This window comes from Lemur catta, chromosome 23, assembly GCF_020740605.2.
Source record: "Lemur catta isolate mLemCat1 chromosome 23, mLemCat1.pri, whole genome shotgun sequence".
In the NCBI taxonomy this organism is placed as follows: domain Eukaryota; kingdom Metazoa; phylum Chordata; class Mammalia; order Primates; family Lemuridae; genus Lemur; species Lemur catta.
In genome coordinates this window covers 5,587,664-5,605,222 of record NC_059150.1, presented here as the reverse complement: position 1 = coordinate 5,605,222, position 17,559 = coordinate 5,587,664, and the positions used below count along the sequence as shown (strand labels likewise).

The window sequence follows — 17,559 nt, the reverse complement described above, 5'->3', positions numbered from 1 at the left end:
CCCGGGCCTCCCCTCGCACACGTGTGCAGGCGCGCATGCACGTGTGCACGTGTGTTTGTTTACCCTGAGTTGTAGGTAGTCAGTGCACACACACCCCTACGCAAAACCTCTGTGCCTTTTAAGTCACAGTTGTTTTTCCCACCTTCAGAAATAGCTGCAGGGGAAACTGGGAAGTAGTCAAATGTAAACAGGCAGGCTCTCCTGCTCAGGGAAGGGTACCCTGCCTGCAACTGCTCCCCTCCCCAGCCCCAGCGTCCCGGAAGTGGGATGAGGTGGGCAGAGCCCCTCTGGAGGGTCATAGGAAACACAGCCTGAGCTTTCTGCAGCTGCCTGGTAAGGAGTCATCACCCTCGGCATAAGAATGGGCACCCAGCCTGCTGCTGCTGCAGCCTGTGCACCCCAGACCTTCCAGGGGCCTAAGGGGCAGGCCCGGGCCAGACACAGGGGCAGAGATGTGAGGTATAGACAGCACAACCTCTGGACTTGGGTTGATTCTTGTATCTTGCAGCTATGTGACTTCAGCCAAGTTCTTTAAGCTCTGCCGGACCTCAGTTTCTTCATCTGCAAATTGGGGGTATTAATGCTTATCTCATAGACCTGTTATGAACGTTAAGTGAAATAAGACATCCAGAGTCTTTGGAGAGTCCTGGACAACGGTAGGTGCTCAGTAAGTCTTTGCAGGCTCCCCTGACACCAGCAGCAAAAAATCCACCTGGAATCAGCCCTCCACTCCGAAGTCCGACCAGACTCAAGAAGGGAACGCAGAGTCTGGTCACCTTTTGTTTCCATCTTTGGTTCTAGGCCAAGGCTGGACTTGCCTCCAGGTCAGTGCAGCCTGGCCCTGGGACCTGAGAGAGAAGCTGGATTGGTTGCCCACACCCAGGACGGAGAAAATGGCAGTGGCTTGGATTCTAGATTGGAAGGGGCCCTGGAGCCACAGAGATTTATTTATGCAGTAAACACTCACTGGGCACCATCCCGTGCTACGGGCACAACAGTGAGCAAGACAGGTCTCTGTCTGGAGAGAACTTTCCACGTGATGTGGTCAGGACCATGACAGAAGGAAGCATGAGCACTGTAAGAGCATAAAGCCAGCCCCTTGGCCTGCCGGGGGTGGAGAGGTTTTGGAGAAGCCTTCTGTAGGAGGTGACTGAACTTGAGTCTTGAAGAACAAGGAGAAGGTGTCTGAGGGACATTGAGGAGGAGCCATGGGAAGGGGTGGCATGTCAGGGTAACTTCAACCCGAGACGTTTGTGCACAGCGGGTAGGTGGGGTGGCAGCAGGAGAAGCCAGGGGAAGGGGCCGGGCCAGCTCACGGAAGGTCTTACCTGCAGGGCTGAGGAGCTCAGACCCAGGCTTTGTAACCCCATTCCTCCTCCTGGGCAGCTCCACCATGCTGTTGGGAAGCGGAGAGCCCCTGCCTCCAGGGTGGGGAAGTTGACAAAAGCCAAAGCAGCACCCCCACCCAGGAGAGCCTAGGCACAGGACCACCCCCACTTCCCCAGCCTGCCTGGATATGAGGTCGGGTCCACTGTCAACCTCTAGGAGTCCTGGGGAGCCCACCCCAGATTTTAGAAGCTGCACTTGTTTCCAGCACCCCCCTACCCACCTCCTGCCTACACCGCCAGGGGAATTTCTGGAAACTATCATTTTATCTTCCATTTACCCAAGTGAGTCAAAGAGGGAGGGAGGAGAAAGAGATAAGAAAGGTTAGAGAACCTATTACACATCCCTCTGGGCTCAGGACTCTGAGGGTGACAGTAATTCCAGCCCATCCCCTCTCCTTCTGTCCCAGACACACACATGCACACACTTTCCTTCCCTGAGGACTCCCGGTCACTCCACAAGCAGGTCATAGGAAAGGACACTAAAGCCTTAAGGACTGCAGGACACAACCCAAGGGCGCTGGCTCTGGCCCTGGCCATGCCTTCTGCAGCTCCCTTGGCTCCCTGAGTCAAAAGGCCGGGGAGGAGGGAGGAGATACTGCTTCTGGGCCGCCTCCTTACCTCTGGTCCTCTTCTTCCAGGGCTGCCCCTGACAGGCGTGGCCATGCGTGAGCAGGCCCCGCCCCGCTGGGCGAGGATGAGGAGCTGCACCCGAGCAGGCCGGAAGTGATGCTGCGCCGTCTCCGTGTAGAATGACTGCCCCGCGAGGGCGGCTCCCCAGGCCCTGGCAGGGCTGCTGACGCTCAGCCTGCAAAGCACGCAGAGCGGGACTCCGGACTCTTCCTGTGGATGTTCCCCTGCCCTGCCGCTCCACCATGAGGCTCCTGGTGGCCCCCCTCTTGCTAGCGTGGGTGGCTGGTGCCACCGCCGCCGTGCCTGTGGTACCCTGGCGCGTGCCCTGCCCCCCTCAATGTGCCTGCCAGATCCGGCCCTGGTACACGCCCCGCTCATCCTACCGCGAGGCCGCCACCGTGGACTGCAACGACCTGTTCCTGACGGCGGTGCCCCCGGCGCTCCCTGCAGGCACGCAGACCCTGCTGCTGCAGAGCAACAGCATCGTGCGCGTGGACCAGAGTGAGCTCGGCTACCTGGCCAACCTCACAGAGCTCGACCTGTCCCAGAACAGCTTTTCGGATGCCCGCGACTGTGATTTCCATGCCCTGCCCCAGCTGCTGAGCCTGCACCTGGAGGAGAACCAGCTGACCCGGCTGGAGGACCACAGCTTCGCGGGGCTGGCCGGCCTGCAGGAGCTCTATCTCAACCACAACCAGCTCTACCGCATCGCCCCCAGGGCCTTCGCCGGCCTCGGCAACCTGCTGCGGCTGCACCTCAACTCCAACCTGCTGAGGGCCATTGACAGCCGCTGGTTCGAGATGCTGCCCAACCTGGAGATCCTCATGATTGGCGGCAACAAGGTGGACGCCATCCTGGACATGAACTTCCGGCCCCTGGCCAACCTGCGCAGCCTGGTGCTCGCAGGCATGCACCTGCGGGAGATCTCCGACTACGCCCTGGAGGGGCTGCAGAGCCTGGAGAGCCTCTCCTTCTACGACAACCAGCTGGCCCGGGTGCCCAGGCGGGCACTGGAGCAGGTGCCCGGGCTCAAGTTCCTAGACCTGAACAAGAACCCCCTCCAGCGGGTAGGGCCGGGGGACTTTGCCAACATGCTGCACCTCAAGGAGCTGGGGCTGAACAACATGGAGGAGCTGGTCTCCATCGACAAGTTCGCCCTGGTCAACCTCCCCGAGCTGACCAAGCTGGACATCACCAACAACCCGCGGCTGTCCTTCATCCACCCCCGCGCCTTCCACCACCTGCCCCAGATGGAGACCCTCATGCTCAACAACAACGCTCTCAGTGCCTTGCACCAGCAGACGGTGGAGTCCCTGCCCAACCTGCAGGAGGTGGGTCTCCACGGCAACCCCATCCGCTGTGACTGTGTCATCCGCTGGGCCAATGCCACGGGCACCCGTGTCCGCTTCATCGAGCCACAGTCCACCCTGTGCGCAGAGCCGCCAGACCTCCAGCGCCGCCCGGTCCGCGAGGTGCCCTTCCGGGAGATGACGGACCACTGCCTGCCCCTCATCTCCCCCCGCAGCTTCCCCCCCAGCCTCCAGGTGGCCAGCGGAGAGAGCACGGTGCTGCACTGCCGGGCGCTGGCCGAACCGGAACCCGAGATCTACTGGGTCAGTCCAGCCGGGCTTCGACTAACGCCTGCCCATGCGGGCAGGAGGTACCGGGTGTACCCGGAGGGGACCCTGGAGCTGCGGAGGGTGACAGCGGAAGAAGCAGGACTGTACACCTGTGTGGCCCAGAACCTGGTGGGGGCAGACACTAAGACGGTCAGTGTGGTTGTTGGCCGTGCCCTCCTCCAGCCAGGCAGGGACGAGGGACGGGGTCTGGAGCTCCGGGTACAGGAGACCCACCCCTATCACATCCTGCTATCTTGGGTGCCCCCACCCAACACGGTGTCCACCAACCTCACCTGGTCCAGCGCCTCCTCCCTCCGGGGCCACAGGGTCACGGCTCTGGCCCGCCTGCCCCGCGGCACACACAGCTACAACATCACCCGCCTCCTTCAGGCCACGGAGTACTGGGCCTGCCTGCAAGTGGCCTTTGCGGACGCCCATACCCAGTTGGCTTGTGTATGGGCCAGGACTAAAGAGGCCACTCCTTGCCACAGAGCCCTAGGGGACCGGCCTGGGCTCATCGCCATCCTGGCTCTCGCTGTCCTCCTGCTGGCAGCTGGGCTAGCGGCCCACCTTGGCACGGGCCAGCCCAGGCAGGGGGTGGGGGGGCGCCCTCTCCTTCCAGCCTGGGCTTTCTGGGGCTGGAGTGCCCCCTCTGTCCGGGTGGTATCTGCACCCCTTGTCCTGCCCTGGAATCCAGGGAAGCAGCTGTCCAGATCCTCGGAAGGGGAGGCACCGTCACCACCGCTGTCTCGCAACTCCTGAAGCTCAGCCAGTTCTCAGCAATAGAGAAGTAACTGGGACTACTTTTTACCAAAAGGGAAGCAATCTGGGCCAGACACCCTGCCAGGAAAGTGACATGGACCACGTGCTGGAGGCCTGGCAGCTGGACCAAGACAGACGGGGCTTTGTGGCCCCCAGGGGTGCTCCTGTGGCCTCCAAAAAGTTGCCCTTACCTTCTGGGCTGCTCTGCTGCCGTGCTGAGGAACGTCGACAAGGAACAGGAAGGACTCTGGTGAGAGCCTCCCACCCGCCCATTATCGACCTGCCCAGAGGCTCCTGGGCCTGGCTTGGCTGTCCCCCGCTGTCCCCCGCGGTGTCCCCAGGCCCTGGCGCAGGATGCAGCCCCGCTTCTTCTCTTTGTACAGTCCCAGTTGCCTGCTTTTTCCCCTCCTGGGCAACGGCGGAAGGAGGCCTCTCCTTTCTGTCTCGGGGACCGCCCTCCAAGGGGGAGTGACCCCAGCCACAGCTGAAGGACATTTGGGGAGAGGGATGCCCAGGAACGCCTCGTCTCGGCAGCCCGGCTCGGCACTCTGAAGTGGACTTTCTATAGGCGATTTTGTACCTTTGTGGAGAAATGTGTCACCTCCCCCAACCTAATTCACTCTTTTCTCCTGTTTTGTAAAAAATAAAAATAAATAATAATAATAATAATAATACGGGGGAAAGGAAATGAAAGGAAAATAATCCTCCGAATCCTGCGTCTCACTGTCGAGCTCTCTGCTCTGGCTTCTCTTCAAAGCCTGGAGGGGGCGGGGGACGGCTGGGGTACTGTAAGAGGGGGGACGGGGACATGGCGACAGAGGGGACAGTTTTTCCTTTTTGGCTTGGATTCCGGCCTCTGGCCCTGCTCTCGGTCCCCAGACAGGAGAGCCGGGGAGAGAGGGAGGCCGAGGGTGGCCAGGGCAAGCGGGAGGGAGGCAGAGCAGGAGGCCAGGGCAGCGGTGGGCGAGAACAATGGAGACGCACGCAGAGATGGAGGGAGAACGGAAATTTCCATCAGCAAGCCTTGTCGCCCCTTCTCCTTCTCTGATAAGCAATTAACATGCCAGAGCATAGGAAGCACTTCCCGGCCTATTTCTAATTAAACAAACCCAAGAGGCAGAGTCATGCAGAGAATTGCAAATCATCAAGACAGCAAGAACTTTGGCTCGATGGGGCAGGAGGGGGCAGGGGTGATGGAGGCTTTGGGGAGGGGAGGGCTGTGGGATAAGGAAATTGCTGCGTTTATCTTTCTGTTCCATTTTAGTGTAATTTGCAATGAGCCGGCTTGCTCTTGCAGCGTGTGTAATGTGGAGAGGAACATCTGCCGGGGAGCCGTCAGAGCTGAGGGCAGAGGGCGGCCGTGGGCCAACTGAGGGGCGGCACGGGAGCCAGAGGCCGCCAGGCGACAGCGCTGTGTTCCCGAGATGGGCTGGAGAAAAGCACGGTTTCCTGAGACCGACAGAAGCAGCACACGAGCCCGAGGGTCCCCCGTGTTACAGAACACGTGTGGCAGACTGGTTGGAGGCAGAGCCTAAGACGCCATCAAGGCTGCCAATGTAGACACAGGCGGAAGCCAGACCGGTGACGGCCCGGGCCCCCCAGACCTAGAGAGAGAACACTCGCCCAAAGCCAGGGGGCAGTGCCCCTCTCTCAGGAAGCGCGCAGGGCAGGGCTCTCTGAAGACCCTCAGCAAACGGCCAGCCAGAAGCCGCTTCCCCTTGGGCAGGGCTCGCACACTTCAGCCCGCACCCCGAGGGCTAGTTAAGCACAGATGGCTGGGCTCACCCCCGGCTTCTGATCTGCTAGAGCTGGGCGGGGCCGAGAACTGGCGTCTCTAACAAGTTTCCAGGTGACTCTGGCAACACTGAGAACCACTGGGCGGAGGCCTGTGGCTAGGACGTCTCGCTCCTGCCCTGGGCCCCAGCTTTCTTACAGCGGCAGTGTAGGGCACGGCTCCAGAGGAGAGTTGGGATGGGACTGGGGGACGGTCCCCCTGCTGCTCCCCACTCTCCTGGCGGGTTGCTCGGCCCCCATTTCAGTGACCCACTGCCCTGAGGTCAGCACAGGTGCTTTTCCCCAGGGGCGTGTGCTTGGGGGAGGGGAAGGCAGAGATGCTTCCTACATCCACACACTTTTCCTGCGGTGCCCAGCTAGACACCCCAACACCCCACAGGGCCCTTGCCCCGTGAGCTTTGGGGTCGCCACAGCCATGCTCTAGGCAGCCTTGCCAATGGCCTGGAGCTGGCCCGCGGTGGTTTAGCCTGTCCTCCGTCCCCCGTGATCCGGAAGCTCTGCGGTGGGGAGAGGCGGGACAGGGCCTGTGCTGATCGTGGAAAACTGGAGTCACCTGGCCTTTTTGCGCAGAAGGTCTGCAGTTGCTGCCGTTCTCGGCTGGCCCCCATGACACGGAGAAGCAAGGTGCTGTCCCTTACATAAGCACCCAGAGCCTTGTGATGCTCTCCCATCGCCACCCCCACTGCCACCAGAACTTCCCAGAGAGCCCCGTGCTCAGTCAGTAGCAAGCAAAAGACTTGTAAATGTGCCGCAGTTGGAGAGAGAGTTCCCAACCCCGTGGGACCATTTGCTGCCTCCATTTCCCCGCACACTCCCGGGTTACGTACAGGAAACCGAGAGAACCACTGGAAGCTGCGAGCCCCTGGGGAGGGGAGAAATCACGCAGCCCTGAGGACGCAGCTCTGGCTCCCAGGCTCCCTGGTTCCTGATGTGCTGCTGCATCTCAGCCCCCGTGAGGCTCACAGCTGCTTGAGCCCTTGAACGTGAATCCCTTCTTCTGGGGGCAAAGGTCAGTGACGGGGATTTAATCTGTCTTTCAACTGAATTCCCAGGTCCTGAACCCTTTAGCTACACTGGAGAAGTTAGATGGGGTGGGGAAAGGAAGGTGGCTCATGATGTCTTTTCTCCTGCAAAGATAGGTGACACTGCAGGGACAGAGCCAGTTGGGGAGGGGCAGAAAAGGCACTTTGTGGGTTGCTGTGTCCGGGAATAGCTGGAAGCCGAGCAACGGAGCGTACGCAGCCTCTCCCCAGCACAGACCTGGACACGTGGCTCAGGTGTGTTTCCAGCCAGGGGAAAGACAGTGGGACCGTCCCCTCCCCTGTCACAGCTCCATGTAGCTATTAACACAGCCTAAGGTGACATCTGAAGTCTCAGCTTTCACACCAGACCAAGCGTGTGGGCAACTACGCATGCTGGTTTAGAACACACGAAACAGCTGTTAAGCCTGGTCTCTTCTGTGCATTCAGATTGCTTTTTTCTTTTAATCCTAAGTAGAAAATAATACTTATTTCTGTTTAAATTTTAAACTGTTACTTAGGGCCTATCATTTCTTTTTCTTTCTTTCTTTTTATTTTTTTGTGAGACAGAGTCTCACTCTGTCACTCCGAGTAGAGTACAGTTGTGTCATCATAGCTTCTGGGCTCAAGCGATCCTCCTGCCTCAGCCTCCCGAGTAGCTGGGACTATAGACGCTCGCCACAACACCCGGATAATTTTTCTATTTTCAGTAGAAATGGGGTCTTGCTCTTGTTCAGGCTGGTCTCGAACTCCTGAGCTCAAACCATCCTCCCTTCTCGGCCTCCCAGAGTGCTGGGATTACAGGTGTGAGGCACTGTGCCCGGCCAGGGCCTATCATTTCTATCTGTTGAAATGATTTCAAATTTTAGTCCACCTGTAAAGTGTATTCATTTTCCCTCCCTAGTGCCTGCCACTGGCAAATTCCATCCTGCCTTCTAAGTCTTCACCCGTGGCTGGGATGGGTTGTGGAGCAGACCTGGGCAGGGGTCGGTTCCGTGGCTCACCAGCCTTCCCACCAGCCGGACACTGGTTCTCTGATGTAGGAGCTAGGGATACAGACAAAAATCCCTGAGCCTATGGACCTTGCATTTTAGGAAGGGGAGAAAATTGATGAACAGGAGAAATAAGTAAAAATATATAATCTGTTCAATGGTAATGAGTACTATGTACTATGGAGGGAAAAAAAATCAGGGAAGAGGATAAGGAGTGGGGACATAAATAGAATGTTCATGAAAGTTCTTCTTGAGAAGGTGACGTGGGAGCGAAGCTTGGGGGAGTGAATCAAGCAGTTATCTGGGGGAAGAGTGATCAGGCAGAGAGAACAGCAAGGGTGAGGGCCAAGAGCAAGGAGGCTAGCGCGGCAGCCGAAGCAAGAGAGGGAGGAGGAGGAGTAACCCAGACCTGAGGCCAGAGAGGCAGCCGGGATCGGGTTGGGCCTTGCAGGCCACTGTAAGGACTTCGGCTTTTCCTTCCAGTAAGAAGGGGAGCCACCGGAGAGTTCTGCGCAGACGTGGCTTGATTTGACTAAAGGGGATCCCTCGTTGCTAGACTGAGACAGAGCAGGGGCTTGGGGTACACAAGGGCAGGAGGGAGCGGCCAGATCAGAGGCTACTGCAGTCATAACCTCAGTTAAATTCTCTCTCGAGCTTTGCTAGGGATGGACGCTAAATGCACCTGTGTGTTTTCTAAATCTATCCTTGCTCCTATTTTTGAAATTTGGAGCCACATTAACTCTCCTGGAGGCTTCTGACTCCTCCCCATTTCCCCATGGTTCTTCAAAGCGGTTTGTGAAGATCAAGGCTCCACCACCACGTCTGTAAGCTCCACCAGCGTCCCACAGTGAGACTGACACTCATTCGGCGTGGTGCGGAATGATCTTTATTGGTCTTCAATCCCATCTTCATCGTGCTTGTTGCAAAAGCACATCACTCCGGGGAGGCGGCAGTGACACGGGCAAGCCACTGTCCTGCTCTTCCGTCAGCCATTAACACTGCCTGTCCAGGAGTGATGTCGTGTTCCTTCCTGGTGATTTCACCAGAACCACCCTCGTGTGCTCCTCAGAGGTTTCGCAAGTGTCAGCTCAACCCATCCTTTAACCTACCAGTGTGATTCTTACCCATTTGCCTATTCTTTTGCACCTGTCATTTGTTTAAGAACATCTCCCCGCTTTTTGTAGACTGGCAATAATGGCTAGCATGGATTGAGCGCTTACTGCATGCCAGCCACTGTGCAGGGATTTCATGGGCACCATTTTATCTCATGCACAGCCACCTTGTCAAGCGAGTGCTGTTATCCCCATTATACACATTCAGATATTAGGGCTCAGAAAGGTTAAATGAGTTATCCAAGGTCACACGGCTGGTAGGTGGCAGAATCAGAATTCAAGTGCTGTCTGATTCCAAGGGCTCAACCACTCTACTCTATTCAAATTTATATAACTTCAAAGTGTGTCCGAAGTTTTCCGAGACCACGGGAACTTCTCAGATCTGCGAGCATCAGAGCTCCCCGTGCGGCCACTTTTATTTTGAGAGGCTGCCCTCTTTTTTTTTTTTTAAATTCAGGATAATTTGCGACTTTATTGTCAGCACTTCAATTTTGAAACCTCTTGAACTATATTCTCTTGAGAACCACAGCTGGTGATTCCTGTCTCTCAAGTTCTCAAACACGCTTTTACAGGTCCGGCTACGTACCCTCACCTTTCATTCCCTGGATCCTATCAACTCTAAAATTCCACAATGGCTTCCTCTGGAGGCTCTGATCACTCCCCTCACCAGGTAGTCCTTTGTGGGTCAGAATTAAGTCCAGAGCAGCTTTTGCCCCTGGGCTTCCTTTGCTCCAGAGCTCAGATGTCAGTTGGGCAAGTCAGGAGCTCATCAGAGGCTCGATGCTGAGCTGAGCCGCGTACCAAGCAAGTACCTAGATGACAGAAGTCCCTGCCACTGCTTCCCCTGGCTGCTGTGCCGACTCTATAGCATCAGTTGGACCACGTGGCCCTGTGGTCCCCTTCTCGCTAAGTGGCCTGGACCACTCTCATACCACCGCACCCTCCTGAGCCATCTCCTTTTACCCACACCCAAGGCTGGTTCTGCCGAGGTGGCCTTCAATGGCCCTGTTAGTCATGCACCAGTCTCCCGCCCTCCTCTCCACTGCAGACTCCAAATCCTTGTGCTCCTCTAGGTTCCTTTTTCCACAGCCCCAAGCCAAGAACCCACAGTGCCCCTCTGCCTGTTGTAGAAATTCCCAGTCGCCAGTTTCCGGCCCCACCTTCAGCACCTCTGCACACAGAAAGAGACCAGGTGTGTCTTGCTTCTAGAGGTCTTCGAGCTCTAAAAGAGTCTTTATTTGAAAACGGCAGCTTCCTTTGCAACAAGAGAACACTAGTAGGTCGAGGGAGCACTACAGAGCGGTTCCTCAACTCCCAGTTGCCACCCTAAGAAATCAAAGGGGCCGGGCCACCAGCCCGTGCGGAGGGGAGAACAGCCCAGGCTGCACCTCAACCAGAAGAGTGACGTGTGATCTGCCGTGGCACGTTACCAAGCTCACTGATAGCCACCTTCTCATTTGCTCTTGGGAATGTCTCAGTGAGTCAGGCTGAACAGGTAATATCCCCATTTTACAGGTAAGGAGCCTGAGGCTTGGAGAATTTACATAACTTACCTAAGGTCACGCAACCGATAAGGGTAGCGCTGGAATTCGAACCCAGGTCTTCTCATTTTGAATTCCTGTGCTCCATTCACTGACCCACACTACCTTCCACATAAGGAACAAGGAAGTAGATGGCGTGCACCCCTCTCAGGGGTGTAACGCTGGACAGAAACGGTCAGGTGCTAACTATGGAGGACAAAGAGGAGACAGTGTCACTTACAGTGATGAGGATTATAGGAGCTGGGTGTGGCCGGCAGGAGCAGAGTGGTCCCAGGGGTGGCGCTGAGCGAGGCCGGGGAGCCGTGCTGAGGGGCATGAGCCTGGCTGTTGAGTGCAAAGGGTCTCACTTGGGAAAATCCCAACTCTCATGGCTGAAACCAGCCCTGGCGTCATCTGGTTTGGGCGCCTGTCTCCTCATGGCCTCGATACCACTATCTCCACTCATTTCACAGCGGTGGAGGGGGAACAAAACCTAGGCGTCCCGACTCAGAGCAGGGCTATACTGCGAGTCACTGGGAGACAGTGGCCATTTCCCCCAAGGCCTGCGCCAGAGCCAGTGGTTCGAAGATGGAGCATCCATGGGCCTCTGTGAATCGCTGTCAAAATTTTCTGTGTGCACGTGTGTGAAATTTTCTGGAGAGAGGACACCTTTACATGTAATAAGATTCTGAAATGGGTCCAAAACCCAGAAAGGTCAAGAACTACTGCTTAGAGGGTCTAAGAATCATACTCACAGCTGCTGAATTCAAGACTATCTTTGGGAGTTGCCAAGGGAAACAGCCACCCACGACAATTTGAGGGTCTGTCAGGGAGGATTAGATTGATGAACATGCACGACTTCTACACCTAAATGGGATTCAGATTTACATAGAGAGACATTTCCTTTAAAATAAGGAAAATGAAGTGAGTTCTCAGTGTTTTTATTTGCAAAGCAAGGGCTCCTAAGTGTGCTCTTAACCTTCAATCCAAGCTTCAAACTCTCAATCCACTACAACCTACAAGCTTCCTGGAATTCTGCCGCACTCCCCCACGTCATCTCTGTGGGTCCCCGACCCCTGAGAGCCACAGTAGAGCTCCCTCAGCCAGTCGACAATGCTTGTCTGACCACCATGTGCCCACGGAAGGCAGAGGATTCAGCCAAGTGCCATGGGAAACCTAGTCAGAAGCCCTTCCCTTCTCTAATCTTGGGTAGATTAGATTCACCCAAATATCATACGAGCCCACTGCAAAGAGCTGTGTGCACACGTGTGACTGCATGTGCTTGCACACACGCCACTTTGAAATGTGCTGTGCAGCTCTGCTCCAGTCCCCAATTCTACACACCATCTGCCAGAAGCTATTTTAAGCACCTAATAAAATGGTTTTAGAACGAATCCTGGGGTGTTCTGCCCTTTGCTTCCCCAGAGCAAGAGTGACTGGGCTCCAGATGGAGCTAAATTTTCCTGCCAAGCAAAGAGGAGGAGAAAGAGTCAACCAAGGGCGGGCAAGAGACCCCAGAGACCCCCCCACAGGCAGTATGGTGCATCTCAGCGTTGACTGCACTTACTATTCCTGGGCTGATAAGTAAACCCCTCCACCTCATCTGTGAGTGGGGGCTACTAGTACCTTACTCAGTGGTTCTCAAACCTGAGCATGCATGAAAACTGCCTGGGGGGTGGTCAAAACACATTGCTGGGCCTCAACCTCAGAGTTTCCGATTCCCTAACTTTGGAGTGGGGCCTGAACATCTGCGCTTCTAACACAAATTCTCCAGTCACTACTGGTTCAGGGACCACACTCTGAGAGCCAGTGATCGAACCCGTGAGCTTGTTGTGAGGATTAAATGAGAAAATATGTAAAGCACCGGCACATAGTGAGGCAGAGGTTCTCAGCCTTGGCTGTGCATTAGAATCACCTGGGGAGCCCTAAACGCCCTGATGTTCAGCACTGCAGACCGATTAAATCAGAGTCTCTGGGGGAGAGACGCACGTTACCACTTTTTTTTAAAGCTCCCAGGTGACTTAAATGTGCAGCCAAGGTTGAGAGTCCCTGCACTAAGAGCTCAATAAATGTAAAATGCCCTTTATGAGCTACCCAGCAGCCCTCTTCTCAGGGCCTCCCCTCCTCCTCCTTCCCCAGGTCCCATCGCTGCTCTGGCTCCCGGGGGAAGGTCTGAGGGGAAGCTTAACCTTGGCTTTGGCTTCCTGAGTGGGTCCCAAGGACCACGTGGATGAAGAGAGCTGGTCTTTCACCCAGTGGCTCATCCACTCAGCCAGATCCGCCTTCACTCATTCTTCACAAACAGGCTGCCATTGCCGTATCCCCCGAGGGGAGCGGGCCTCCAGGGATGAGCAAAATCCAGCCCTGTCCCCAGGAGTTTGTAACATAGGACAAGAGACGTAGAATCACCGACTCTCAGATCTGGAGGGTTTCTCCAGGCCCCCCCCACCCCCCACAGAAGCTGTCCCTACAGCCTGCCTGTCATCTTGTGCCAGCATTAATGCTTTCAGTGGCAGAAAGCTCATTACCGCCCAAGGCAGCCCATCCAGCTTAACAACGCTACTCGTTATAAGAAAAAGTTCATCCTTAGACGACAGAAACCCACGGCCCTGTAACTCCCACTCATTAGCTCCCAACTCTGCAAGCTCCTGTCCCGGCCTCCCCTCCCACATGACTGGACCGCAGCTACGCGGAGGGTCCTTTCACGGTAAGGAGAAAACACAACGTGAAAATCGAGGTGCCTCACAATTACCATCAAAGTGTCAGAAGGGCAACGCGGAGGTCCTACCTGTGAATATTCACTCTCTGGCTCTCACAGATTGTGCTGGGAAACGAAAAGTCAGAATACAAAAATAGTCTCTAATGAACTGACCACACTTGACCTTCTCCTGTCACTGATACGTCCTTCCGGTTTAACCCCAGCCTCTGCCTGACCCAACCCATCACATCAAAGGTCTTTGTCTGCCAATCGTGGGTGGCTACCATCACACAAACAAATACGAGCCCATTCCAAAGTGCAATCGCATATCTTGCCCCGCTAAATGCAAGTTTAAATGAGGCTGACGAAATCAGTGTTAGAGAAGCTTTTATGTCACCACAAAGCCATCTGGGGGAGACCAATTAAACTGAAGAAGAGAAAATCCACAAAGATCATGACAGAATGGTTACCTCAAAAATAAATGATGTGGGCATCAAAACTTAAGAGGTCTGTGGGGAACGGATGAAGCACCCACCACAGTATTTTTGCAAAACAAAACAAGATCTCTGTAAGATCCGGCTGCAAAAGTCCAAGGAGAAGTGATAAGTGTTTCGCTCCAGAGATCTACCATGTGGTTAAGGAGTCCAGTCTTACCCAAGGAAAGAATTTCCAGATAATGGCAAGAGTACAAGGCAGCGATGATCAAGAGTTAGATTAGGGGGGACGCAGATTAAGAGCCCAGAAGAGGAGGCCCAGTGAAGACGACAACAGTTAGTGAGGGCTCTGTCGAGCAGGAGGAACTGGGCTTGTTTTTGAAGGAGGACATGTGCCCACCGCCACCACCACTGTCTTCCCGCCTGTCTCCTCCATGGATACCTGCCACAACCTAGTCAATAGGGGCCCCAAAAGCTACGTCTCACATGCCGAATACATTGAGGAATAAAACTGTGATATTTATGGTCAAGTTGTCAGGAACACAGGCATGCAATGGACCAGGCCATGTGGCAAAAGAAGGCCAAGGGCAAGAGGGGCCCCCTGAGGTGCAGGAGGAGGGCACCCCTGGGAAACCACGCACACCCCTTGGTGCCCTTGGCCCAGCCCATCTGGGTGTCCTGCCAGCGGGCCCTGCCAAGGGGCCTCCACGGGTCTGGCTGTTTTAGCCAGAGGAGGGATGGGGAAGGGCAAAGTCACATTTGAGCACAAGGGAAATCAGTGGCCGTCAGCAGCCTTCCGCTCCACACTGACACCCCCCTGTATGCCCAGAAGAGGCTTCCTGCCTGTCATCCCATCGCCTGCCTCCAGCTGGACCCCAGAGACAGAGCAGGTAGGAGGAACAGGAAGTTAGAGTCTCCCCAGGTGGGTGTGAGACCCAAAGCAGCATCTTATTTCCTGTCTCTCAGCCGCCCCACTATTTTTATGGAGAAGGAACAGGATAAGAGTAATATCAAGGGGAAAGTAAGTTGAGAGTACACGCACAGAGAGGGGAGGAGAGGCGCTGCATGTGTGTGGAGGTGCAGATGGGGGGACCAGCAGCTGTGGTCCCGGCCATGTTGGTACCAGCTAAGTGCCCAGCGGCTTCTCCCCCATCCCCTCCAACTGCCTCTCCAGGGAAAGGGGTCCCTGGGGAACCAGTGCCTGGCCCTGAGGTGGCTCGGATGAGAGGAGTCTGAATTGGGCTGGAGCTGTCCCTTCGTACACTATGTTCTCTCAGCTTGGAACATTCTCCCCCGACACCACCCTCCTTCCCCTCCTCTTCATCTGGCTAATTATACTCATCCTTTGGGTCTCAGCCTAGATGTCACTTCCACCAGGAAGCCTTCCATGACCTCCTCCGATTCTGGGTCAGGACCTTTTCTCAGTTCTGCCATGGGGCTGATCACAGGACTCACGCTGGGTGTGTTCCCTGTTGACTTCACTTAATGCCTAAAATCCTCGGTTCCGTAAGGAGAGCAGAGTCTTGTCTGCGTTCTTCCCTAGCACCTCGAACACTGCCTGGCTCAGTGTGGATTTTATTAAAAGCTTTCTGAGGAGTGAATGAATGCGTGAGTGAATACATGAAGGACTGCTGCTGAGATGGGGGAAGTGGGTGGCTATCGGACTGCCACTGTCCCTCCCACTCACATAACTGCAGAGTGCTCTGAATGCAACCATGTCAAGTTAAAAACTGGCCAGACCTTTGGACTTCTTTCTCATCTTCTGGCTTTTAGTGTCTTCCCAAAATTATGCAAAGCAAAGGTAGGCAAAAAAAAGAAAAAAGAAAGAAAGAAAAGGAGCAGAACCACACGAATGAAACCTGAAACACAAACTTTTGGGCTTCCTTGGAAAGTGATTCCAAAGCTCTGGAGTGTCGGTATATTTAAATTGATCTGGCCTCCCTGCCCCAGACCCTGAGTAATGAAGAGTTTACGGTTTCTTCAAGCCCCGCCCCAACTTCCCAGCTCTGACCAATGATGACGTTCTCCCTGCCCCACCTCACCACCTCCCACCACCCATCTGCGTCCTCCTCCTCTTGCCAGGAGATGGCTGTGATCTATGGGCGTCTGTCTCCCTGGGAGCCAGCTTGGCCCAGAGGCCCCAGGAGCCAGGTGTGACAGTGATGTATCTGTCCAGGCTGGGCTCTAATTGGCCATTCCCCGTGGAGCGTAGAGACTTAGCAAGACAAAAATCTCCCCTGTAGCATCCTGAATCTTTTCCTGAGGCTGATGAACAGCAAGTCCCTGAACTGGGAACGTGCAGAAGGGAAGAGCAATGATTCAGGGGAGAGGAGGGCAGGAAAGGATCCATCCCGAAGTGCCAGCACTCGCCCCAGGGCACCAGAGCTTGTACATTCTGGGAACACAAAGGATTAGGGAATTTTATGTAAGTACCATTGTCATATTGTTCTAAGTAAAGCAGCATGCAGAAGCCGAGAGAACTTCTGCACCTTCTGCCTTTTCACTCCCGGGCCGTCCCCAAGAGGGCGGGAGGGGCAGGCAGGTCTCCGAGCAACTAGAGCTACTGATATTTATTACTTGTCGCGTTTCTTATCACAAGACAGGTGTTTTGCTCACATTATCCTCAGCCCTCCCAACAAGCCCAGGAGGTGAGGAGCTGTTCCTTTAATCTAAAGCAGTAAACAAATTTAAGTTTTTAATAATGAGAATTATTGCTCAGCATTAAGTTCATAATGCCATCATTTTGCTTTATTTTGTTTTGTTTGTTTTTTAATGGCCTTCATTTTTCAGAGCAGTTTCAGGCTCACAGCAAAATTGAGCAGATGGCACAGAAAGTTCCCATACAGCCCTGCCCCCACCCCCCATCGGAGGTCCATTTGTCACAATCGATGACCTACAATGACACATTATCACTCAAAGTGCACAGTTTATATCTGGGTTCATATATAAACTCTTGGCGCTGTACAGTCTATGGGTCTGGACAAATGTACAATGACATGATCATTAAAATACCATACAGAGTAGTCTCACTGCCCTAAAAATCCTCTGTGCTGAAGTGGAGAGTTTTAACCTAATTATGTAGACAAAGAAATTGAGGTCCAGAATGTTTATGTGACGTACCCAATACCAGGTTCAGGATTTAAACCAGAGTCGGCCTGATCCCAGAGCCCAAGCCCTTTCGGCCCTCTAGCACCATCCTCTCTCGTGGCACGGGGTGCAGTGTGGCCCTTGGTTACCCAGCTAGCCAGGGGCAAGGTCAGGATGGAAGCCCAAGGTGCCTGCCCTAGTCCCGGATGCCTCTGGGGGTCCCTCCCTGCCCTGGTGGCCAGCCTCAGGCATTGATGGGCAGGTGACCAGGCCAGTGGCCACACCACAATCCTGTGACGTGGGCAGAGCAGCATTTGTCTCCCCAGTCGGCAGATGGGAAACAGGAGGCTCAGAGAGGTTCGGTGATTTACCCAAGGTCACACAGCTGGGACTGGAATCTAGGCCTCTTTCCGCTCCCACACGTAAAATTGCTTTGCTATTGACAAAGCAGCAAGCATTTCTCTGGTTAGAGGCAAAACACCAGGCTGCAGAGCTATGACCCTT

General features: G+C 55.0%; 1 protein-coding gene across 1 annotated transcript; it reads left to right on the top strand.

Moving 5' to 3' along the window:
- Positions 1-1,979: 1,979 nt before the first annotated feature.
- Positions 1,980-5,093, top strand: LRRN2 (leucine rich repeat neuronal 2). The gene has a single exon (XM_045536074.1). It carries the CDS (start codon positions 2,261-2,263, stop codon positions 4,397-4,399), a length of 2,139 nt encoding a protein of 712 aa, XP_045392030.1. The 5' UTR covers positions 1,980-2,260; the 3' UTR covers positions 4,400-5,093.
- Positions 5,094-17,559: the final 12,466 nt, after the last annotated feature.

Excerpts from the sequence above, each read along its gene's own strand:
- LRRN2 (XM_045536074.1), top strand. The coding sequence starts at position 2,261 with ATGAGGCTCCTGGTGGCCCCCCTCTTGCTAGCGTGGGTGGCTGGTGCC.